This window comes from Leucopleurus acutus, assembly GCF_964270905.1.
Source record: "Leucopleurus acutus genome assembly, chromosome: 1".
NCBI lineage: Eukaryota > Metazoa > Chordata > Mammalia > Artiodactyla > Delphinidae > Leucopleurus > Leucopleurus acutus.
This window is the reverse complement of record NC_139142.1, coordinates 193,679,702-193,702,868: the sequence shown is the minus strand read 5'-3', so window position 1 is coordinate 193,702,868 and position 23,167 is coordinate 193,679,702. Positions and strand designations below refer to the sequence as shown.

Sequence of the window (23,167 nt, the reverse complement as noted above, 5' to 3'; positions counted from 1 at the left end):
AGCAGGAAATGGGCACCATATCAGCAAACAACTCTTCCTTTCTTTGTTTCTCCTCCCTGTGTCACTGCAGTGCTCAGGCTGATTTGACAGGTAACAGAGCTGGTGCTCAGTCGGGTGCTGGAGGAACGTGGTGAAAAGGCACATGGTGTCTGGCATATGTCGGTGCCAGCACACTCCCCTCCCATCTCCCGCTGCTTCAGAGTTCGGCGCTGCTCTCCATGAGGTCAGTTTAACTGGAGAAGTCCCCTGGTCATGGGGACTGCCTATTTACATTTCTCCCGTATCTGTATTTCTGTATCACCAATGACTGCTGGACACAGCCATCACAATAGACTGCTCTAGAAAGCACTGTCAGCATTGCTGTCACTTCGTTGGGTCTTAAACATAATAGAGACAATGGGGCCAAAAAAAATTTTAAAAAGGCAGTTACAGCTGTCACGACAAAGTAGCATGAGTGAAGGACTCACATTTATACTCCCTCAAGTGGCATGATTAGTTGCATCAAGAATACTTAATATTTTTAAAACTATACAATTGACCACATATAAGATCATAGGGTGTAAGAGTGAGAAAAGCAGTTAAATAAAATAGTCCAATTCCCTTTAATTCTAAGAATTGTGAAAAGTGAGGTAAACAAGTTTGTGATGTGTTCACAAAAACTCAATGAACCCAGTTATTAATATGATATCTCCATTCCTGCTCTGATTCATTAGACTTCTCCCACCCTAAACACACACACACACACACACACACACTAGGTAGAGCCTTAAATTGTACGTTTCAACATCCACTACTGCATTCATTCATTCAACAAATACTTAAATTTCTGGAGCATCTAATATGTTTCAGGCACTGTTAGGAGTTGGGATAAAGCTATGAAGACAACAGATAAAGTCCCTGCTCACATGGAACACACATTCTGATGGAAGAGTTAACAATAAATTATAAACAAAAAAGATCATTCCCACGAGGGTTTTGAAATTACACAAATCATGCAGAGTTAATTCAGGTGCATAAATTAGTTTATAAAAGCTCTTTTTCATGAGTTAAACACTTTAAAAGCTATTAAGGTTGTAATGAATGATTAAGAAAAACTATTTTTAAGGTGTATTCTGTGAATGAAAATAAAAAGAATCATCAATTGTGAAAATATTTTACATCTTCTTACTGATACATGTCTCTTTTGGTCATTAATGTAGCCTAAGCACCTAAAAGAGTAGCTGGGACATAGTAGGTACTCAATAAATATGTGCAGGATGAATAAATGAATGAATAAATAATTATTTGTCAAAGGAAACTGTCCAATCTTTATCGTTACCCTATCTTTCAAGATACTTTTACACTTTTTACGTTTTCCTTTTGCCTTCATTTTACAGAATTAATTTCCAATGTTACTTTATTAAATATTTAATTTCTGTGAGACTTGGAGAAGGCAAAGTCAGAATCCTTCCAATAAGATTTTTGTCCTCTTGTGAAAAGTACAGCTTGTTAACCAGATTATATTTTTCATTTACTCCATCCTACTGGAGAGACATAGTTTCAGACTACAAATATTTTCTTTCTGTGTTGTCAAAGGTCACAAATACCTCAGGGGTGGTTAGTACAGCTTCACTTGTATTTCAGTTCTACACACTGAAAAAAGAAACAACTCTTGCTGCTCCCTGTTAAACGTTTATCCTTGCTATTCAGTTGTACTGCTGTAAACCAACAGCTTTATTTGCTTTCACTTTGGTTAAATATTCTCTGGTAAATATCACGCTCCGTCTTCTAAGGTGGTTCGGGAGCCACTGGGGTAGTTCAGAAATCCTTTGTTAAACAGAAATATCATCAATAGTTTTCTTTTAGTTTCCTTATCCATCTTGAAATTCCACTAACAAAGTCACAACTGGTAACACCAATGGGCATACAGGCTCTCACTGGTGTGCCCTGGAAGACTAGTTTTTATTGATCTGCAGTTTGACCCCTTTGGCCAATCGTGCAGTTTTGAAATGATGCTGGGGAAGGAGCACACACCAGCCGGGTCAGCCAGATGAGCAGATCAGCTCTGGCGATGACTGGAGTGACAGATGTCATCGTCACCCAGCTCAGCTACACTTTTGATTGTTCTTTTCATTCACAGGGCCCTTCCTCTTTCACATATAGTTAACTGGCGGCTGAAGAAAAATGTTCCCACTGAGAAATCTTGTCTGTTTCTGCTGTGAATGTGACTCCTCTGTGCTATTATTTTATTTTGTTTTTTTTTTTCTGTGTGTTATTATTTTAGAGTGACCTGGTTTTAGTTGTTGAAATGAAACTGACACCGGTGTTTGCAAGAGTATTTGATCCTCCATCTGCCAAGAGTTCCTGACATCTTTCTTCTCCTCACCCTTAGCTCAGAGACAACTAAGAGAACAGGGAAGAGACAGTTTCTGTAAGTAGAATCTTGCTGCATAGTTCCTTCAATGTGTAGAGTTATTAGTGCCACTGTAAGTATCTGTAAGACAAACATCAGTACAGCGAAACAATCTGGTTAAGAACAAACATGGCTGGGACTTCCCTGGCGGTCCAGTGGTTAAGACTCCACGCTTCCACCGCAGGGGGCACGGGTTCAATCTCTGGTCGGGGAACGAAGATCCCACAAGCCACGTGGTGCGGCCAAAAACAAAAACAGAAAAACAAACAAACAAAAACATGGCTGAGGAGTTTCACATAGTCTGACTTTTCAAGGAATGATAGCATGAAGGGTCATGGAGAGTGTATAATTACATTTACTACATAAATTTTTTATAAGTACAAAAAGTATACTTTGTTTTTTTAAAAAAATTGAAAAATACCAAAAGGTATAAGAAAAAAATGTCACCTGTAACTACATCCCCAATATAACCACTGTTGACATTTTGATAGTTCCTTTTATTCTTTTTTATACGTACCTAGTTTTTAAACAAGACAGGATTTCATCTTTGTGCCATCTTACCCTCCCAGCCTCCTTCCTCTCTGGTGACAAGGGATAAATTTCCCTGCTCTGGGCACAGGCCAGCTCTTGTGCTCATACACCTGCTTCCCCCAGGGTCACTGCTGTGATGCTCCCCTGTCATCGGCGGCACAACCTCTCCCCCGTCAGCGTACAATGTGCTCTAGTATCCCCCGTCTTAAGAAAAAATCTCTCCTTTGATTCTCCATGCCTTCCAGCTACTGCTCCATTTCTCCTCCTTTTACAGCTGAGCTTCTTAAACAGTAGTTCCTATTCCTTATGTCTTCCTCACCTCACCTCTTTCCTTAACTTCTTCCAGCTGGGGCTGCCCTCCACCCCACCCTGCTGAGAGGACTCTCCGCGAGATCACGAAAGAACTTGGTGTGTCCAAATTCAGCATTACTCCGTTTTAAAAAACTTGCAGTGCTCTTTAGAAGAATTGCGCATTCTCTCCTTGAAACACTGGGTTTATGTGGTTCGCAACAGACCACGTTCCCCTGCTTCTCCTCCCTGGAGGGCCACAGTCCCTCAATCACCTGTTCTGTCTCCTCTCCCTACGCTAAATTCCCAAACACTCACATTCAGTGACCTCATCTGTGTCATGGCACCAAATACGTTTATAAGCAAATGACTCAACCACTGTCTCCAACATGGGCTTCTCCCCTGAAGCCCAGACTCCTATATTCCACTGCCTACTTGATAACTCTGCTTTCCTGTTTAATTGGCATATCAAATGTAACTAGCCCCGAACAGAATACATGACCTCTCCACCCTATCTGAATAAATATAGGGGAATTACATTTTCATCCATGGGCAGGGAACAACACCCACATTTTAGGCTGGGCTGCCCAGGTAGTGTGTGTGTGTGTGTGTGTGTGTGTGTGTGTGTGTGTGTGTGTGTGTGTGTGTGTGTGTGTGTGTGTGTGTGTGTGTGTGTGTGTTTGTATTTTATATACTTATATATTAAATATATACTTATATGTGTATTTAATAGATATATATTATTTTTTGAGGAGACCTTGTGGTACAGTCAGATCTATATAAGAATCAACCATGAAGTCATAGTATTCTACTTCAATTTCTATTCCCAAGACTGGAATTGCCAAAGGTAGCTATTTATTTATTTCCCTTTCTTTCCTTCTTTTTGATAAAACACTGGGGATTGTGATATCAGATTTTTCACTTAAAAAAAAAACCCCAGCTGTATTTAAATAAATGCATAAACATCTAACTTCAAAGTGAACCAAAATCTTTTTTTTTTTTTTTTTTTTTTTTTTTTTGCAGAGATTACAAAACTAAACGGGGAAGCAAACAAGATTAGGGCAGCTGAACAGCCAGAGATAAACCTTTACATGCCTGGCAGTAAGGAATGAGGGGCATGTCATTTTGAATTCTACTCAAAGGCTGCAATATTCTGCTCTAAACCTTGACTACTATCTTTAAAAAATATTTCTCTCCTTTTCCCCAACAAAGAGATGGTTAAAAGATTTAGCTACTTTAAAGCAAAATTTGTCCAGGAAGTTACTCTCAATGTCTAAGGCCTTCGACATGAGAGCAAAAATGTATTCAGAGGACTAACAATGTGAAGGCACTCGCAGAAAACAGTCGCTCTGCCCTCTACTCAATCTGTGCATCTCACTTTCCTGCAAAAAAATTAGTATCATCTTTATTCAGTGTCCTGCCTCCTGTGAGGCACTGCAGAATTCAACCCTATAAAAATGTGTCTTTTCTTTACAGTAATAATACCAAAAACAGATGCAGTCAAATCCTAGGCTATTGCTAATTTGAAAGAAAAGAGAGAAGGGATATTGCAGTATTTCGTGCAACCTTTAAATGTAGGTCAAGGCTCTTGATAATCCCTTAGGTTTTAATTTTTTTCTCTCTAGAATAAATTTTTTTTAAAGACTAATGCCTTTAAGAAAAAAGCCAAAGGGTATACATCCAGAATTTTTCAGGAAACTTTGTTCTTTTTAGAAAAATGTTATATTTTGCTCTATTTAAGTGCATATGCTTGTTGTATTCTCAGCATTTTATCCCATGAAATCCAATGTGATCACTTTCAGGGGCCTCTTTAAATATGATAATTATAAAATTATAAGAAATATATGTACAAATACAATATTTTAAGAACAAGTAAGGATTTGAGTCAGTTTAAAATAGCTAAAAATGGGTAATGCCATAATTCAAGTAATTAATGATTTCTAGAACATCACTGGAAACATTACAGGAATTTGCAAATCTGATATAAGCTTTCAGAATTTGTAAAGTGGGCCTAACATCTGATAAAATTTAGATTTCTCTCTAAGGAATCAGCATATTTCAATATTAAATACTAATGAAGAACAATCTTCCATTGAAAGATGTTGAAAAGACTAAAGAAATGACTAATAAATTAACCCACATGAACTTTAGAGAAGCCTCCCAGGATTTCATCCTCATACAGATTTGCTTGAAAGCATTTTTATGTGGAAGTCCTCAGGAGGACAAAATTTTTCAAACTAAATTAGGACCTAGATAATAAACAATGAAACAGGGACAGCCTTCTATCCAATTCTTTATTTGTGCTGACATCCCATGTACACAGCTAGTATCACAGACGGGAATCTATTTTGGGTGATCAAACAAATGTATTCAGAATCTTCCCAGGCTCCTGATCCACAATCCACATGGTGCAGCTCTAGGGCATCATTCATGACGTGCCTCCATGCCTGGGGGTGAAAGCAGTCACATGGAATATGAAATGAACGGTGTCTCCAGGAGTTGTGCAGTGTGGCCTGTCGCACTCCACTTACGGCTACAGTAGGGGTCATTAACACCAGCAATCACATTTTCCTTGCTCACTGACTGCACATGCTAATGCAGGACTCGTGTGGCCTAGAAAGTCCCCATCACTATGTCTCACAAGTGTTCGCGGACAAGCCTGCTTCAGCCAGACGCCACTGGGACTCAGCTCTTGTTCAGGTGCGTATCAGTGGTTGACACCCGTTGGTCACTTTGGGAACCCTTGCTGCCCCCTCAGCACATGGAGTCCTTGCCAGCCAGGCTGGGCTTGCTCAGTGTTCCTCAGCAAGTCTAGGCTCAAAAATGTCATAGTATTCCTTCTGCTATCTTCTACTGACCAAGGCACTCACAAAAAATGGCAGGTTCAAGGGCGGGCAACACAGACTCCAACTCTTCATGCAAGAATTGTCAAAAAATTGGGACTCTCTCTAATCCATCATACCCTGTCCTATTTTACTAAGAAAGTGAGTGACAGTTACTTCAAGTTAAAGATCACAGGGTAAAGTAATTGTTCCCTTCCCTTAAGACTCACAAAACAACAAAAAGAATGGCAAGTTGAGAAAAGTCTCCTTTATGAGAAACAGGAACGGCCACAGGCCCAAACCACAATCTATAAAGCACAACTGTCAAATACTGTGAAACTTGTGTTGAAATGAGAGCGGAAGCTGAGAACCAACACATAATTATTTACACTTCAGTCAGTAACTACAGACACTTAAAAAAAAAAAAAGCACAGCCCTGAGAAGCCTATCCAGTGAGCCCTTGCCTGGAGCTATCAGTTCTGGGGGCATGGGTGGGCCATGCCGGAAGTGGGAAAGGGTCCTGATGAGACCCAGGTCAACATGCAAAAGAGCGATGCGGTGGAGAAGACCATGGGACAGTGACCTATCACATACCTGTCCAGCAGAGGGGTGGCCAGTAGCCAGGGGGAGGCAGGATGATGGTAAGAGAAGAGACAGTTGCTTCATTATGATAGAGAATGACAGTCATGAATGGGTTTATGCTGTGACCCACAGAGAATACAATGTGAATGGTGCTACTTGGGCTCGTACCACCTAGTGGCCCTGTACACTGACTTCTTCAAGGTTCAAAACTGAGGGGAGATGTGCAAGAGGATGTTCAAGAGAATCAACCTAATTCAGCTTAAGCCTTCCCAAATCATTCTTCCATCATTCCCACTTTTTGTTTTGCTAGAACAATAGCTGTCCCCAGTCCCACCTGAGAAGAGATTATTCACCACCACATACTTGTAGTTTACAAAAAGGAGGAGAAGAGTTAAGGATTATAAGCAACAGACAGATGAAGAGCATACATCATAAGAAAGAATCATGGGAAAAGTCCAGACGAAAAGGTCCCCATCCCTCAAAGACATTTCTTACGTGATGTCTCATTAAAAGAGAAGAATCTTCAGGAGAGGGTACAAAGCTTTAATGAAGATATAAGAACGCAACAGATAAAAACTGAGTCAGTTGAATTCAGAAAAGAAATGGAGGAAAGTCATGACAGAAAAGCAACAAGACGCAGAATATACATGACTGAGGTCACAGATGTGGTAAGTGTATGGTCTGAGCACACAAAACTAAAGGAAAGAACAAAGATCCCATCTGCTCTCCTGAGCCAGTGGCAGTCAGCTCCCGCACACCACAGGGTACAGGCAAAACGATATGGAAGGACTGACCCGAAGACACAGCTGGGTGAAACTACTGAAAGCCTTATGGAGACCCTGTAGAAGCAACCAGTCACGAGCATAGGGAGAAATCTCACTGCCTTGGTTCTTTCAGCAGCAATACACTCTGACCAAGGGATGGTAGAACAATGTATGTAATACTTAGAGGAAAAGAAACGCTAGCCTAAGTATGCTTTACCTAACTAAACTAGGCTTCAATCTCAACAGGCAAGAAGCTAGGGGTTGAGGCTTTCTGGAACTAACCATGAGATGACGCAATTTATCTATCCAAGAGAATAATTAAAGAACTCAGGAAAGGAGAGGGTATAGTAAAAAAAAAAAAAGATTTGTGAGCAACTGCCTCTTCCTGTTTATTTGAATTCCTTTATTTATTGCTACTTAGGAACAAACATGCTCATAACGGTCTTCTCTCCAGGGAGTGCTGATTCAATCCTTATAAATTCAATTCCTTATAAAATTCTTGGAGATTATGTTTAAAAGCTATTTAGCTCTCATTTAGGAGTTTATCCAGAAGGGGAAGTGGTGAAGAAAGGCATAAGGAAATATTTCAGGTGAGGAAGGAGAAGCGATCATTTCTTTTCTAAATTTCCTGGTCCTAGATGGGTCCTTACTACATTCCCAGAGTTTCATCAGTCTCTTTCTGAGTTATCGATCTTGGACAGACACTGCCACTAGCTCATGCCTTGATGAGACCTTTTCTCCGGATTTCACATGGACAACTCCTTCACCCCCTTATTTTGGCCAAATTAAGATTAGAATTTTCCAAAATAAAACGTACTTAGAATAGAAGCATGCATACACATGTGCCCACCAGCGCGTACACACACACACACACACACACACACACACACCAATTAAAACATCCCACAAAAACATACAAATAGGGACTTCCCTGGTGGCGCAGTGGTTAAGAATCCACCTGCCAATGCAGGGGACACGGGTTCGAGCCCTGGTCCGGGAAGATCCCACATGCCGCGGAGCAAGTAAACTCGTGTGCCACAACTACTGAAGCTCGCATGCCTAGAGCCCGTGCCCCACACGAGAAGCCACTGCAGTGAGAAGCGCCCGCGCACCACAACAAAGAGTAGCCCCCGCTCGCTGCAACTAGAGAAGGCCCGCGCGCAGCCACGAAGACCCAACGCAGCCATAAATAAATAAATAAATTTATAAAAAAAATAATACAAATAAGTATATATGTCAATAGGTTCCTCATTTCAAAATATCCAAACAATAGCCACTAACTGCCTTGATAATTAAACATAATGGGGACAGACCAACTTCCCCCATCTTCGAAAAAATAATGATAGTTTAAAGTTAGGAAGAAATATGGGAGAAAAGCAAAATGCATCCAGAATTATTCTTGGTGTATCCACAGTTTACCTTTTAGAACCAATGACAGGGTGGTGCACAGCAGGACACAGGTGACGTAGGGCTACACCCTAGCGGGGCTGTCAGGAACACAGGCCAAACTGCTCAGCCTGACTTTCACTGCTCTCCGCGGTCTGGCCTCTGCGCGTCTCTCCAATCCTGTTTTTGAGTTCTCCTCCGTACGGCTCTGACTAAATGTGAGCATGTCTCCTTGCTTTCATGGTTTCGCTCAGGCTGCTCCTTCCAGCAATAATGTTCATCCAGTGGTAACTCTATTTTCACAGGATTAAGTCCTCTTCTCCCTTGCAGTGAAGATTAAAGGCCGCTTCCTGGATAAGCCCTCCTGTCCCGGCTAGTGGAAGTACTATCGGCTTCTTCCAAACTCTCCCAGGACATAATTTTTATTCCTTTTATGGGATTGAAAATTCCTACTTTGTATCATGGCTATTTACATGCTGTTTTTAAATTAAAAAGGAAGACCTTTTTCAGTACCTTGGTCAAAATAAGGAGGCAAAGAATTATCTGTGTGAAATCTAGGAGAAAAGGTCTCATCCAGGCATGAGCTGGTGGCAGTGTCTGTCCAAGACAGACAACTCAGAGCACGGAGTCTACAGCTGCTTCAGCTGTCAGACCCTTGTGTAACACCTCATCCAGAGCTTTATACAATGGCCTCAATTAATATGGAGACAACGTGAATGTTGTCTCAATCCATCATTTCTATGGTAGCAAGAACTGTATCACCATTGGTAAGGGGTTGAGTGGGGCTGTAAGAAATTTAGCCTTGCTATGGACTGAAAATGCAAAGTAGGAGAGAAAAGATAAGATAATCCCTAGATTTTGGTGGGCATAATGGGATGAGTGGTGATACTACTAAAAAGAAAGGGGACAAAGAACTAATTGGGGGTGGGACAGCATTAAGTTCCATTTTGGACAGGTTGAGTTTGAAGCAAGCGTCTTTGAAATACTCATGTGGAGATGGGAATTAAAAGGAGTTATTATGAGAGCAGCCAGGATAGCTTTCGAGAAGTCCTGTGTATGAAGGAGTAAACATTCCAAAGGGTGAATAATTCTCACCATGACATAGTCACAGCCATTAGAGGAAAATTATCTTGCCCAGAAAACAGAAAGTAACGTGGGGTTGTGCACTGTGTCGCACTGAAAGAACCCTATTGTTACTTGCTATTGATTTTTCTGCTTCCTTCTTTCATATTTTTTTTTTGTAAAATCAAAATCCCATTCTAGTGAATGTATATTACATAAAGTCCCACACCTAAATAAAGAATTGACAGCCTGAACCAGGCACTTTTAGCACTGAATGGTTAGACAGTTTTTAAATTTTGTCTTTCGTCTGTTAATCCTTTGAGCTATGCCTCAAATTTGCCTTATATCCTGGTTTGAAAATCATATATGGGACAAGTGGGATGATTAGAGCAGCACCACAAATACAGCCATTATTTTTGGCCCAAGAAATAACTGTTTGAGTTACTAAATTCTTATAAATATTCCTTTTTGCTTCTATAAAACTACATGTAAAACATAATTTATACATATCAAAGATAATCACCAATAGCAATACTAAGGGTACCAAGTTATTTTTCTTTGTATATATATAAAACACGAAAAGTTTTAAAAGATAACGTTAATATATGGTATAACTACCATAAAAAGAAATTTAATTTATTTATTTACTTATTTCTTTATGGCCATGCCACGTGGCTTGCAGGATCTTAGTTCCCCAACCAGGGACTGAAGCCAGGCCCACAGCAGTGAAAGCGCTGAGTCCTAACCACTGGACCGCCAGGGAACTCCCCATAAAAAGGAATTTTAATTGGGAATTTATTATCAGTCGAGTAGATACTGGGCTAGGTTTTTCCTTTATTTACAAGGTATGCAAATCATTACTTAAATAATATTTGTAGGTAAATGTTCAAGGTACATAAAAGAATTTTAGGATCCTGTTTGCATATTCCACATAATGGGTATTCATTGCTTCAGCGGCTAAAAACACCTTTCCTCCATGGGGGTGAAATTCCTTCCGAAATGCTGTGAGGAAGGACTCTGCCTCTCACCTGGAAACCGGAAGTGAGGGAGGACCTAGTGTTTCTCACTCCGTTTTTCACCTACAGCCGGGCCTGTGACCTCAGCCTGGGGGAGCAATGGTTCTGTAGGGAACTTAGAACATCCAGCGAGTGGCACAAAGCTCAAGGTGAGTTTACAAATCCTTTGAGGCGCTTGTGGCTTTCAAGAACCCAGTGCTGCTTTGCTGCAGGAAACGTTACAGGGCTGGGGGTGGGTCTCAGTGCCAGCCTCTTGGCAGGTAGTTCTTAAGAAAGGATATTTGAGGCACCCTGCTTCCTTTGCTTCTAAGCCTGCCTCTCTGCCTCCCTCTCAGTTCTCTGAGCCACCCAGTATTTTTCACAAAATTGCTTTTCTTCTTAAGTTGGCATGTATTGCTTTTAGTCAAGAATGCTGAAGAGTACATTTCAAGTACAAATGACTTTTACCTATTCCCATTAAATCGGATAATTGAGTATTTTTAAATCCGGATTCAAGAGTAAACCTTTTTTTTTTGACATACTTTATAATTCAAGTTGTTCACGGATCCAGCCTGCATACTAACATCACAAATTTTAACTCCTATGAAAAATGCGTCCCCACAGTTGAGGAGTTTGTCATAGGAGTGGCTGCTATATTCATATGCATCTTGATTCCGCAGAACAGCTAAGTTATTGGAGTGACTTGTTTGTTCTGTTCAGGCCTTAACTTAGAAGAGAGCGTTCTTGTTTTCATTCCACACTAGCTTCCAACACCACCCCCTCCCCACCATCAAGAAATTTAAAGAACTCAGTTTGTACTCAATTTACAGGAAAGTCAACTTTAAAACTGAATTGTGAATAAAAAAATACTTATCCTGCCAAGCATATGCATCAATCTAATTCCAAAGGTTAGTGTCACATACCAACAAATGTCAGCTTAGATTTAGGTATATTGATTTAGTATAGCTGGGCTGTGGATCAATTTTATCGATGTTAGGAACTATGACAAATCAAATAATTTTGCACAATCTTGAAGAGCGTTATTTTTGCCTAAGGTGGTACCAGCAGCATCCCAGACCCTCTTTCCACTTCCCTGAGCATGTCTCACACTTTGGGACTAGTATAAAAATGCTGAGAGCATTTTCCTTCCCCCTCCTATAAGGTCACAGATCTGTGCTCAAATGGTGCTGTGGGTTCATGATTCCAGCTCCACTTCCACCCCCTCCAAACATTCACTTTTGAAAGATAAAATATATTTTAAAATATTTTTTAAAAGAATTAAAATGACAAAGACATTCTCTAAAACCAGGTGAGCATTATGGTGGACCTAATGGATGAGACACACACTGGGTAAGAGAGCAGAAACCATAGGTGACTCGAAGTCCAGGACTACAAATAGGCAGAATAGGCCTGGGAGGGAAGGAAGCAGAACGAAAGCCCTGACCTGTGCTTGGTGGAGAGAATGGAACTGAATGTGTGCCTTGCCTGGAGAGAGAAGACTGAAAAAATTCTGCACCTTCTTCCGTTTATAGAACCAGGTACCTAAGATGGCAGGACAGGGCAGAGACATGGGGTCTACTTCATACTGGCTCAGTGACTAGATCTGCAGTATCCTCAAAGTCATAATGAACAGAAAGGCTCTGGACTGGGGGCACTTGAAGCTGGATTACAGCAAAGGCAAAACCTCCAAAAGAGGGGAAGAAACAAAACAAAAGATCACCTACTAAACATGGGAGAGTGGGGATTTCCCTGGTAGTCCAGTGGTAAAGAAACCACCTTCCAATGCAGGGGATATGGGTTCAATCCCTGGTTGGGGAACTAAGATCCCACATGCCGTGGGGCAACTAAGCCCACGTGCCACAACTACTGAGCTCATGCGCCTCAATGAGAGAGCCCGTGTGCCGCAAACTACAGAACCTGCACACCACAACTACAGAGTCCATGTGCCCTGGAGCCCATGCACCACAACTAGAGAGAGAAAACCTGCACACCACTACTAGAGAGAAGCCCATGCGCTGCAACGAGAGATCCTGCACACCTCAACGAAGACGCCACGTGCCACAACTAAGACCTGACACAGCCAAAAATATAAAGAAAATACAGAAATATTTTAAAATAAATAAAATATTAAAAAAAATAAAGATGGGAGAGCAAACTAAAATTCTAAATCACAGAAGGAAACCACATATTGAGGAAACGAACTCATTCATAAGGACATTTCAATCTTGTTAAAATGCAAATCAAAAAATGACTGCTAAGTAGTGTAAGATCAAGAGAAAAAGGAAAGAATTACATTCACAAAAAAGACAAAGAAATTAGCCAGATATGAACGGCCAGATATAAAAGTCCGATATGATGAAAGAATAAATGGTTAAAAAAATAAAACAGTGAGAAAATCTAGAAATGAAAAACACAGAAATATTGACATGAAAAATCAGTATGTAGGATAGCTCTAACTAGGTCTAGTCTAAGAGCAAATTAGTGAACTGGAAAACAATTTTGAAGAAATTATCTAAAATGCAGCAGAGATTGATAAACCGTTGATGAACTTGAAAGAGAAATTATAAGACATTTAATATAAATTAGGACATTCCAATATTTATCTCTTAGGAGCAGAAAATAAAAAGATGAGAGAGGATCAATATTTAAAGGAATAATGACTGAAAATTGTCCATAACTGAGTAAGACTTGAGTTCTCATATTGAAAGCATATTCTGAATTCTTAACTGGATAAAGAAGAATATATTTTGTGACTCAAGCAGAAGTATTGAGCTTAGGCTAACACAGTGTCCAATATATAGTAGTTGTCAATAATTTCTTTTAATCACTAGAACTTAGAGCACCAGGCTTTTTAATCTAAATACTGTGTGGTTCAACCATTCTTATAATGCTTGAATGCTGGGAGGCAATTCTCCATGAGTCTCTCACATTTCTTCACCTCTTGTATTAGCTTTTGTTCTAGACTATATTTGCCATGTTTGCTATACAAACATATATACAAAGACAGTGTCTCCCTCCAGGACACATGGAGGTTTTGTTTGCTGTCTGGAATAGTAAAGATAAAGTCTGCTCCACGGCAAAATTTAGGCAGATTTGCTGGCAACCCCTTTAAAAGATTAGAGTTTCTCAAGCTCAGGGTTCCCAAACTGTGAGGCAAACCCACTGTGTATACACCATCTACCAAGGCCATTCCACATCACCCCTAGGACTTACAGGGCAAGGACAACCAACATGAATGTAAAATTCATGCTGTGGGCTTAACTGTGCATAATAAAGGCCTCTGTCTCTGATCAAGGGTCTCTTCTGCCAGCATTCATGAAATTGGCAGGTCAACTTATTAGCTTGCAAGTAGGATAAAATCTCAGATCCTTCACAGTTCTTGACATTGGACACCCTATACAATATTGGTACACCTCAATCTCTGTTTTTTTATTTGCTTGTTTGCTTGCTGTTTGTCCATTTGCTTTGGGGAGGATGGGATTGCAGCAGACTATGGAGCTATACCCACACAAAGACACAAAGATGGGCATTATGAGCCCACAACCAACCACCTCCTCCCTAGAAACTACATGCCCAGTTCCTTCTTTCTGGCACTCTACTCCACTCACGACTTAAATTTTTCCTCACTGAAGGTCTCTCGAGCAAGGCTGTAAACTCACTTAGGCATGGACTCAAAATGGGCCACAATCATTGGCCATTCATGGAAATAAAGCTTTGTCATTGGGATTAGGATTTGAATCCCCGCTAAGTCACTCATTACCTGTGCAGCTTCGTACAAGTTAATTAGCCTCTGCAAACCTCAGTTCTTCTTGCTGTGAAAATGGGGGATCATAAAACATTTCCCTCAGGGTTGTTGTAAAATCACATGATATAAAGTCTTAATACAATGCCCTGCACATAGTAGGCACTAAAGAAATAGGGATTAAATATATTAAACCACAACAGGAATTCAAATATAACTGCTTTTTTAGGTCATGCCCTATTTTGTATGCACTTCTCCCAGCTCCCTAAACAGCGATATGCTCCTGACATGCAATTAATAGGATTCTCATGAATAAACTTAAATTACAAAAGACTATTCTTTGACTTAACAATACCATCTATGGGAATTTATCTTACAAAAGTAGTAAGAGATTTGTATACAACTCTATTCATTACAGTGTTACTTACTTATTAGAATTAAAAATAATGAATAACAACCTAAATGCCCAATCATAGGGGGTTATTTAAATCAATCATTGAATAGTCATGCAAGAGAATGTTGTACAGCAATTTAAAAAATTTGTGGTACAGATTGGGAGAAAATATTTGGAAGCAATGCGACCAACAAGGGATTAATCTCCAAAATACACAAACAGCTCATGCAGCTCAATATCAAGAAAACAAACAACTCAATCAAAAATGGGCAGAGGGCTTCCCTGGTGGTGCAGTGGTTGATGCAGGGGATGTGGGTTCGTGCCCCAGTCCGGGAGGATCCCACATGCCGCAGAGCGGCTGGGCCTGTGAGCCACTGGTGCTGAGCCTGCACGTACGGAGCCTGTGCTCCGCAACAGGAGAGGCCGCAACAGTGAGAGGCCCGCGTACCACAAAAAAAAAAAAAAAAAAAAAAAAGGGCAGAAAATCTAAATAGACATTTCTCCAAAGAAGACATACAGATGACCAAGAGGCACATGAAAAGATGCTCAACACTGCTAATTATTAGAGAAATGCAAATAAAAACTCCAATGAGATATCACCTCACACCAGTCAGAATGGCCATCATCAAAAAGTCTACAAAAAATAAAAGCTGGAAAGGGTGTGGAGAAAAGGGAACTCTCCTACACTGTTGGTGGGAATGTAAATTGGTACAGCTACTATGGAAAACAGCATGGAGGTTCCCTAAAAAACTAAATATAGAACTACCATATGATCCAGCAATCCCACTCCTGGGCATATACCCAGAGAAAAACATGGTTCGAAAGAATACATGCAACCCAATGTTCACTGCAGCATTGTTTACAACAGCCAAGACATGGAAGCAACCTAAATGTCCATCAACAGATGAATGGATAAAGAAGATGTGGTACAATATATACAATGGAATATTACTCAGCCATTAAAAATAATGAAATAATGCCATTTACAGCAACATGGATGGACCTGGAGATCTTCATACTAAGTGAAGTAAGTCAGACAGAGAAAGACAAATATCATATGATATCTCTTATATGCATAATCTAAAAAAAAATGATACAAATGAACTTATTTACAAAACAGAAACAGACGCACAGACTTAGAGAATGAACTTATGGTTACCAGGGCAGAAGGGTGGGAAGGAGGGATAGACTGGGAGTTTAGAATTGACATGTACACACTGCTGTATTTAAAACAGATAACAAGGACCTACTGTATAGCACAAGGAACTCTGCTCAATATTCTGTAATAACATAAATGGGAAAAGAACTTGAAAAAGAATAGATATATGTATATGTATAACTGAATCACCTTACTGTACACCTGAAACTAAAACAACATTGTTAATCAACTATACTCCAATAAAAAATTAAAAATTTTTAAATTTGTGGTACAAGGATATTTAAAGACATGGGTATTTGCTAGTCAGTGAAAAGAATGCAGGCTCCAGGACACATATATTCCAATTTTGTTTTAAAATGTATTTCCATTCATAAGATACTAGAAGGTTATAGATTGAAATGTTATAATTGATTGATTTTATGTTGTACATGTCTGCGTAGCTTCTAAATTTCCTAAAATAAACATATATACTATCTATAAGTAAACATATTCAATATTATAAAAACTATACATAACAGATCATTAAAAATCAAAATAGGAGCTATAAATAAAATATTGAAAATGATTTTTGAATATAATTGAACCAGGGAAAATGATACCAAAAAATAATAGTGTAAAAAACTATTTCAAGTGTTACATTCAATTTTAAATCTCAAATCTAAGATATCTTACTTCACAGAAGAGGAGACAAATGCAAGAAAATATAAGCCAATACTAATCATCTATTGCAGTTTACATTATGTGTTCTGATGAGGCTGTTTAAAAACTGCTGGCAGCTCTCTCCCTCCATGAACAAGGAAGTGGGTACCAGACACCACATCTGCTAGTGCCTTGATCTTGGACTTCCCAGTCACCAGAACTAAGCAAGTCCAGACCAGAGGGCAGACAGCAGAAGCAAGAAGAACTACAATCCTGCAGCCTGTGGAACAAAAACCACATTCACAGAAAGACAGACAAGATGAAAAGGCAGAGGGCTATGTACCAGATGAAGGAACAAGATAAAATTCCAGAGAAACAACTAAATGAAGTGGAGATAGGCAACCTTCCAGAAAAAGAATTCAGAATAATGATAGTGAAGATGATCCAGGACCTCGGAAAAAGAATGGAGGCAAAGATCGAGAAGATGCAAGAAATGCTTAACAAAGATCTAGAAGAATTAAAGAACAAACAAACAGAGATGAACAACACAATAACTGAAATGAAAAATACACTAGAAGGAATCAATAGCAGAATAACTGAGGTAGAAGAACGGATAAGTGACCTGGAAGACAGAATGGTGGAATTCACTGCTGCGGAAGAGAATAAAGAAAAAAGAATGAGGGAGGGAGAGAGACGCAACAGGGAAGACATATGGGAACATATGTTTATGTATGACTGATTCACTTTGTTATAAAGCAGAAACTAACACACCATTGTAAAGCAATTATACCCCAATAAAGATGTTAAAAAAAAAAAAAGAATGAAAAGAAATGAAGACAGTCTAACAGACGTCTGGGACAACATTAAACACAACAACATTCACATTATAGGGGTCCCAGAAGGAGAAGAGAGAGAGAAAGGACCCAAGAAAATATGTGAAGAGATTATAGTCGAAAACTTCCCTAACATGGGAAAGGAAATAGCCACCCAAGTCCAGGAAGTGCAGAGAGTCCCAGGCAGGATAAACCCAAGGAGAAACACTCTGAGACACGCAGTAATCAAAGTGACAATAATTAAAGACAAAGAAAAATTACTGAAAGCAGCAAGGTAAAAACGACAAATAACATACAAGGGAACTCCCATAAGGTTAACAGCTGATTTCTCAGCTGAAACTCTACAAGCCAGAAGGGAGTGGCATGACATATTTAAAGTGATGAAAGGGAAGAACCTACAATGAAGACTACTCTGCCCGGCAAGGATCTCATTCAGATTTGATGGAGAAATCAAAAGCTTTACAGACAAGCAAAAGCTAAGAGAATTCAGCACCACCAAACCAGCTCTACAACAAATGCTAAAGGAACTTCCCTAAGTGGAAAATACAAGACAAGAAAAGGACCTACAAAAACAAACCCAAAACAATTAAGAAAATGGTAATAGGAACGTACATACTGATAATTACCTTAAACATGAATGGATTAAACGCTCCAACCAAAAGACACAGGCTCGTTGAATGGATACAAAAGCAAGACCCATATATATGCTGTCTACAAGAGACCCACTTCAGACTTAGGGACACATACAGACTGAAATTGAGGGGATGGAAAAAGATATTCCATGCAAATGGAAATCAAAAGAATGCTGGAGTAGCGATTCTCATATCAGACAAAATAGACTTTAAAGATAATTACAAGAGACAAAGAAGGACAATACATAATGATCAAGGGATCAATCCAAGAAGAAGATATAACAATTGTAAATATTTATGCACCCAACATAGGAGCACCTCAATACATAAGGCAAATGCTAACAGCCATAAAAGAGGAAATCGAAAGTAACACAATAATAGTGGGAGACCTTAACACCTCACTTACACCAATGGACAGATCACCCAAACAGAAAATTAACCAGGAAACACAAGCTTTAAATAACACAACAGACCAGATAGATTTAATTGATATTTATAGGACATTCCATCCAAAAACAGCAGATTACACTTTCAATTGATATTTATACGACATTCCATCCAAAAACAGCAGATTACACTTTCTTCTCAAGTGCGCACAGAACATTCTCCAGCATAGATCACATTGTGGGTCAAAAATCAAGCCTCAGTAAATTTAAGAAAACTGAAATCATATCAAGCATCTTTTCTGACCACAATGCTATGAGATTAGAAATCAATTACAGGGAAAAAAACGTAAAAAACACAAACACATGAAGGCTAAACAATACGTTACTAAATAACCAAGAGATCACTGAAGAAATCAAAGAGGAAATCAAAAAATACCTAGAAACAAATGACAATGAAAACATGATGATCCAAAACCTACGGGAGGCAGCAAAAGCAGTTCTAAGAGGGAAGTTTATAGCCATACAAGCCTACCTCAAGAAACAAGAAACATCTCAAGTAAACAATCTAACCTTACACCTAAAGGAACTAGAGAAAGTAGAACAAACAAAACCCAAAGTTAGCAGAAGGGAAGAAATCATAAAGATCAGAGCAGAAATAAATGAAATACAAACAAAGAAAACAACAGCAAAGATCAATAAAACTAAAAGCTGGTTCTTTGAGAAGATAAACAAAATTGATAAACCATTAGCCAGGCTCATCAAGAAAAAGAGGGAGAGGACTCAAATCAATAAAATTAGAAATGAAAAAGGAGAAGTTACAACAGACACTGCAGAAATACAAAGCATCCTAAGAGACTACTACAAGCAACTCTATGCCAATAAAATGGACAACCTGGAAGAAATGGACAAATTCTTAGAAAGGGATAACCTTCTAAGACTGAACCAGGAAGAAATAGAAAATATGAACAGACCAATCACAAGCACTGAAATTGAGACTGTGATTAAAAATCTTCCAACAAACAAAAGTCCAGGACCAGATGGCTTCACAGGTGAATTCTATCAAACATTAAGAGAAGAGCTAACACCCATCCTTCTCAAACCCTTCCAAAAAATTGCAGAGAAAGGAACACTCCCAAACTCATTCTATGAGGCCACCATCACCCTGATACCAAAACCAGACAAAGATACTACAAAAAAAGAAAATTACAGACCAATATCACTGATGAATATAGATGCAAAAATCCTCAACAAAATACTAGCAAACAGAATCCAAGAACACATTAAAAGGATCATACACCATGATCAAGTGGGATTTATCCCAGGGATGTAAGGATTCTTCAATATACGCAAATCAATCAATGTGACACACCTTATTAACAAATTGAAGAATAAAAACCATATGATCATCTCAATAGATGCAGAAAAAGCTTTTGAAAAAATTCAACACCATTTATGATAAAAAGGCTCCAGAAAGTGGGCATAGAGGAACCTAACTCAACATAATAAAGGCCATATATGACAAACCAACAGCAAACATCATTCTCAATGGTGAAAAACTGAAAGCATTTCCTCTAAGATCAGGAACAAGACAAGGATGTCCACTCTCGCCACTATTATTCAACCTAGTTTTGGAAGTCCTAGCCACGGCAATCAGAGAAGAAAAAGAAATAGAAGGAATACAAATTAGAAAAGAAGCAGTAAAACTGTCACTGTTTGCAGATGACATGATACTATACATAGAGAATCCTAAAGATGCCACCAGAAAACTACTAGAGCTAATCAATGAATCTGGTAAAGTTGTAGGATACAAAATTAATGCACAGAAATCTCTTCAATTCCTACACACTAATGATGAAAATTCTGAAAGAGAAATTAAGGAAACACTCCCATTTACCACTGTAACAAAAACAATAAAACACCTAGGAATAAACCTACCTAGGGAGACAAAAGACCTGTATGCAGAAAACTAAAAGACACTGTTGAAAGAAATTAAAGATGATACCAACAGATGGAGAGATATACCATGTTCTTGGATTGGAAGAATCAATATTGTGAAAATGACTACACTACCCAAAGCAATCTACAGATTCAATGCAATCCCTATCAAATTACCAATGGCATTATTTTACAGAACTAGAACAAAAAATCTTAAAATTTGTATGGAGACACAAAAGACCACGAATAGCCAAAGCAGTCTTGAGGGGAAAAAACGGAGGTGGAGGAATCAGACTCCCTAACTTCAGACTACACTACAGTAATCAAGACAATGTGGTACTGGCACAAAACCAGAAATACAGATCAATGGAACAGGATAGAAAGCCTAGAGATAAACCCACGCACCTATGGTCAACTAATCTATGAAAAAGGAGGCAAGGATATACAATGGAGAAAAGAGAGTCTCTTCAATAAATGGTACTGGGAAAACTGGACAGCTACATGTAAAAGAATGAAATTAGAACACTCCCATACACAGAAATAAAGTCAAAATGGATTAGAGACTTAAGTGTAAGACTGGACACTATAAAACTCTTAGAGGAAAACATAGGAAGAACACTCTTTGACATAAATCACAGCAAGATCTTTTTTGATCCACCTCCAAGAGTAATGGAAATAAAAACAAAAATAAACAAATGGAACCTAATGAAACTTAAAACCTTTTGCAAAGCAAAGGAAACCATAAACAAGATGAAAAGACATCTTCAGAATGGGAAAAAAATATTTGCAAACAAATCAACGGACAAAGGATTAATCTCCAAAATACATAAACAGCCCATGCAGCTCAATATTAAAAAAAACAAACAACCCAATCAAAAAATGGGCAGAAGACCTAAATAGACATTTCTCCAAAGACGACATACAGATGGCCAAGAAGCACATGAAAAGCTGCTCAACATCACTAATTATTAGAGAAATGCAAATCAAAAGTACAATGAGGTATCACCTCACACCAGTTAGAATGGGCATCATCAGAAAATCTACAAACATCAAATGTTGGAGAGGGTGTGGAGAAAAGGGAACCCTCTGGCACTGTTGGTGGGAATGTAAATTGATACAGCCACTATGCAGAACAGTATGGAGGTTCCTTAAAAAACTAAAAATAGAACTGCCATATGACCCAGCAATCCCACTACTGGGCATATACCCAGAGAAAACCATAATTCAAAAAGACACATGCACCCCAATGTTCATTGCAGCACTATTTACAATAGCCAGGTCATGGAAGCAACCTAAATGCCCATGGACAGACGAATGGATAAAGAAGATGTGGTACATATACACAATGGAATATTACTCAACCATAAAAAGGAACGAAATTGGGTCATTTGTAGAGACGTGGATGAATCTAGAGACTGTCATACAGAGTGAAGTAAGTCAGAAAGAGAAAAACAAATATCATATACTAACGCATATATGTGGAACCTAAAAAATGGTACAGATGAACTGGTTTGCAGGGCAGAAGTTGAGACACAGATGTAGAGAACAAAGATATGGACAACAATGGGGGAAAGCGGTGGGGGGCGGTGGTGGTGTGATGAATTGGGAGATTGGGATTGACATGTATACACTGATGTGTATAAAATGGATGACTAATAAGGACCTGCTGTATAAAAAAAATAAAATAAAATTCAAACAGAAAGAAAAAAAAATGCTGCCAGTAATTTTACCATATCAGGATGCAACTCAACATGTGACATTCACTTTTTATTCAAATACCGCTTTATCTCCAAACCACAACCAGGGAATTTAAATCGTTAAACCAGCGAGTTCTTTTCTCACCTTAACAACCATTGCATTATAAAATTGTCAGACTCTTTAGATGATCTTTGGATTTTGGAGTCAAGATGCTATTTAATTACCTGGCCTTTTCTGAGCCTCCCGTGCACTGGTAAATACCAATGAATTCCGTGAGTTGTTTTTGTAACATCGCATCTTTGCCTTCAACTTGAGTAATGAATTTATGCTGTAAAAGATCTGACACTGTTGGACGCTTTTCATAATCTTTAGTCAAGCACCTGCACTGGCAGAAAGGAACATGCCATTATTAGATAAGTTAGAGTTTTGCATTTATCATTCACAGTCCTAAAAACTGCTCTAACACAATGGAATGATGTTCTTCATCGATGCTCAGCCCAGGAAGCGCATCTCAAGCAATGTTAGAACTGTAATATGATGAATTAATCTGTGAGAGATTACACCGTAGTGATATCAACTTCCAACTAAATTCCCCTTCCCTAGCCTCCCAGTAAGCATTACTGAAGAGTGATAACTGAACTCAGTCTCCATTGCAAAGTCTCCTTTACAAGTCAGTAGCTAAAGATAAACAACAATGTAGTCATTACAGGTTTAATGCTTACCTAGAATTAAAACAAACTTTGCAGTTTCCCTTCCCTAATGCTTTTTTTTTTTTTGCGGTACACGGGCCTCTCACTGTGTGGCCTTTCCCATTGCGGAGCACAGGCTCCGGACGCGCAGGCTCAGCGGCCATGGCTCACGGGCCCAGCCGCTCCGCGGCATGTGGGATCTTCCCGGACCGGGGCACGAACCCGCGTCCCCTGCATT

At 39.1% G+C, this 23,167-nt stretch overlaps 1 protein-coding gene across 1 annotated transcript in view; it reads right to left on the bottom strand.

Moving 5' to 3' along the window:
* MYO3A (myosin IIIA) overlaps positions 1-23,167 on the bottom strand; it is a gene marked incomplete at both ends in the record, with an annotated part of 170,181 nt that overhangs the window by 108,310 nt on the left and 38,704 nt on the right. The window contains one exon of the mRNA XM_082839748.1: positions 22,465-22,620. Coding sequence (XP_082695874.1) covers positions 22,465-22,620 — 156 coding nt within the window. The remainder of the gene's footprint in view (positions 1-22,464; positions 22,621-23,167) is intronic.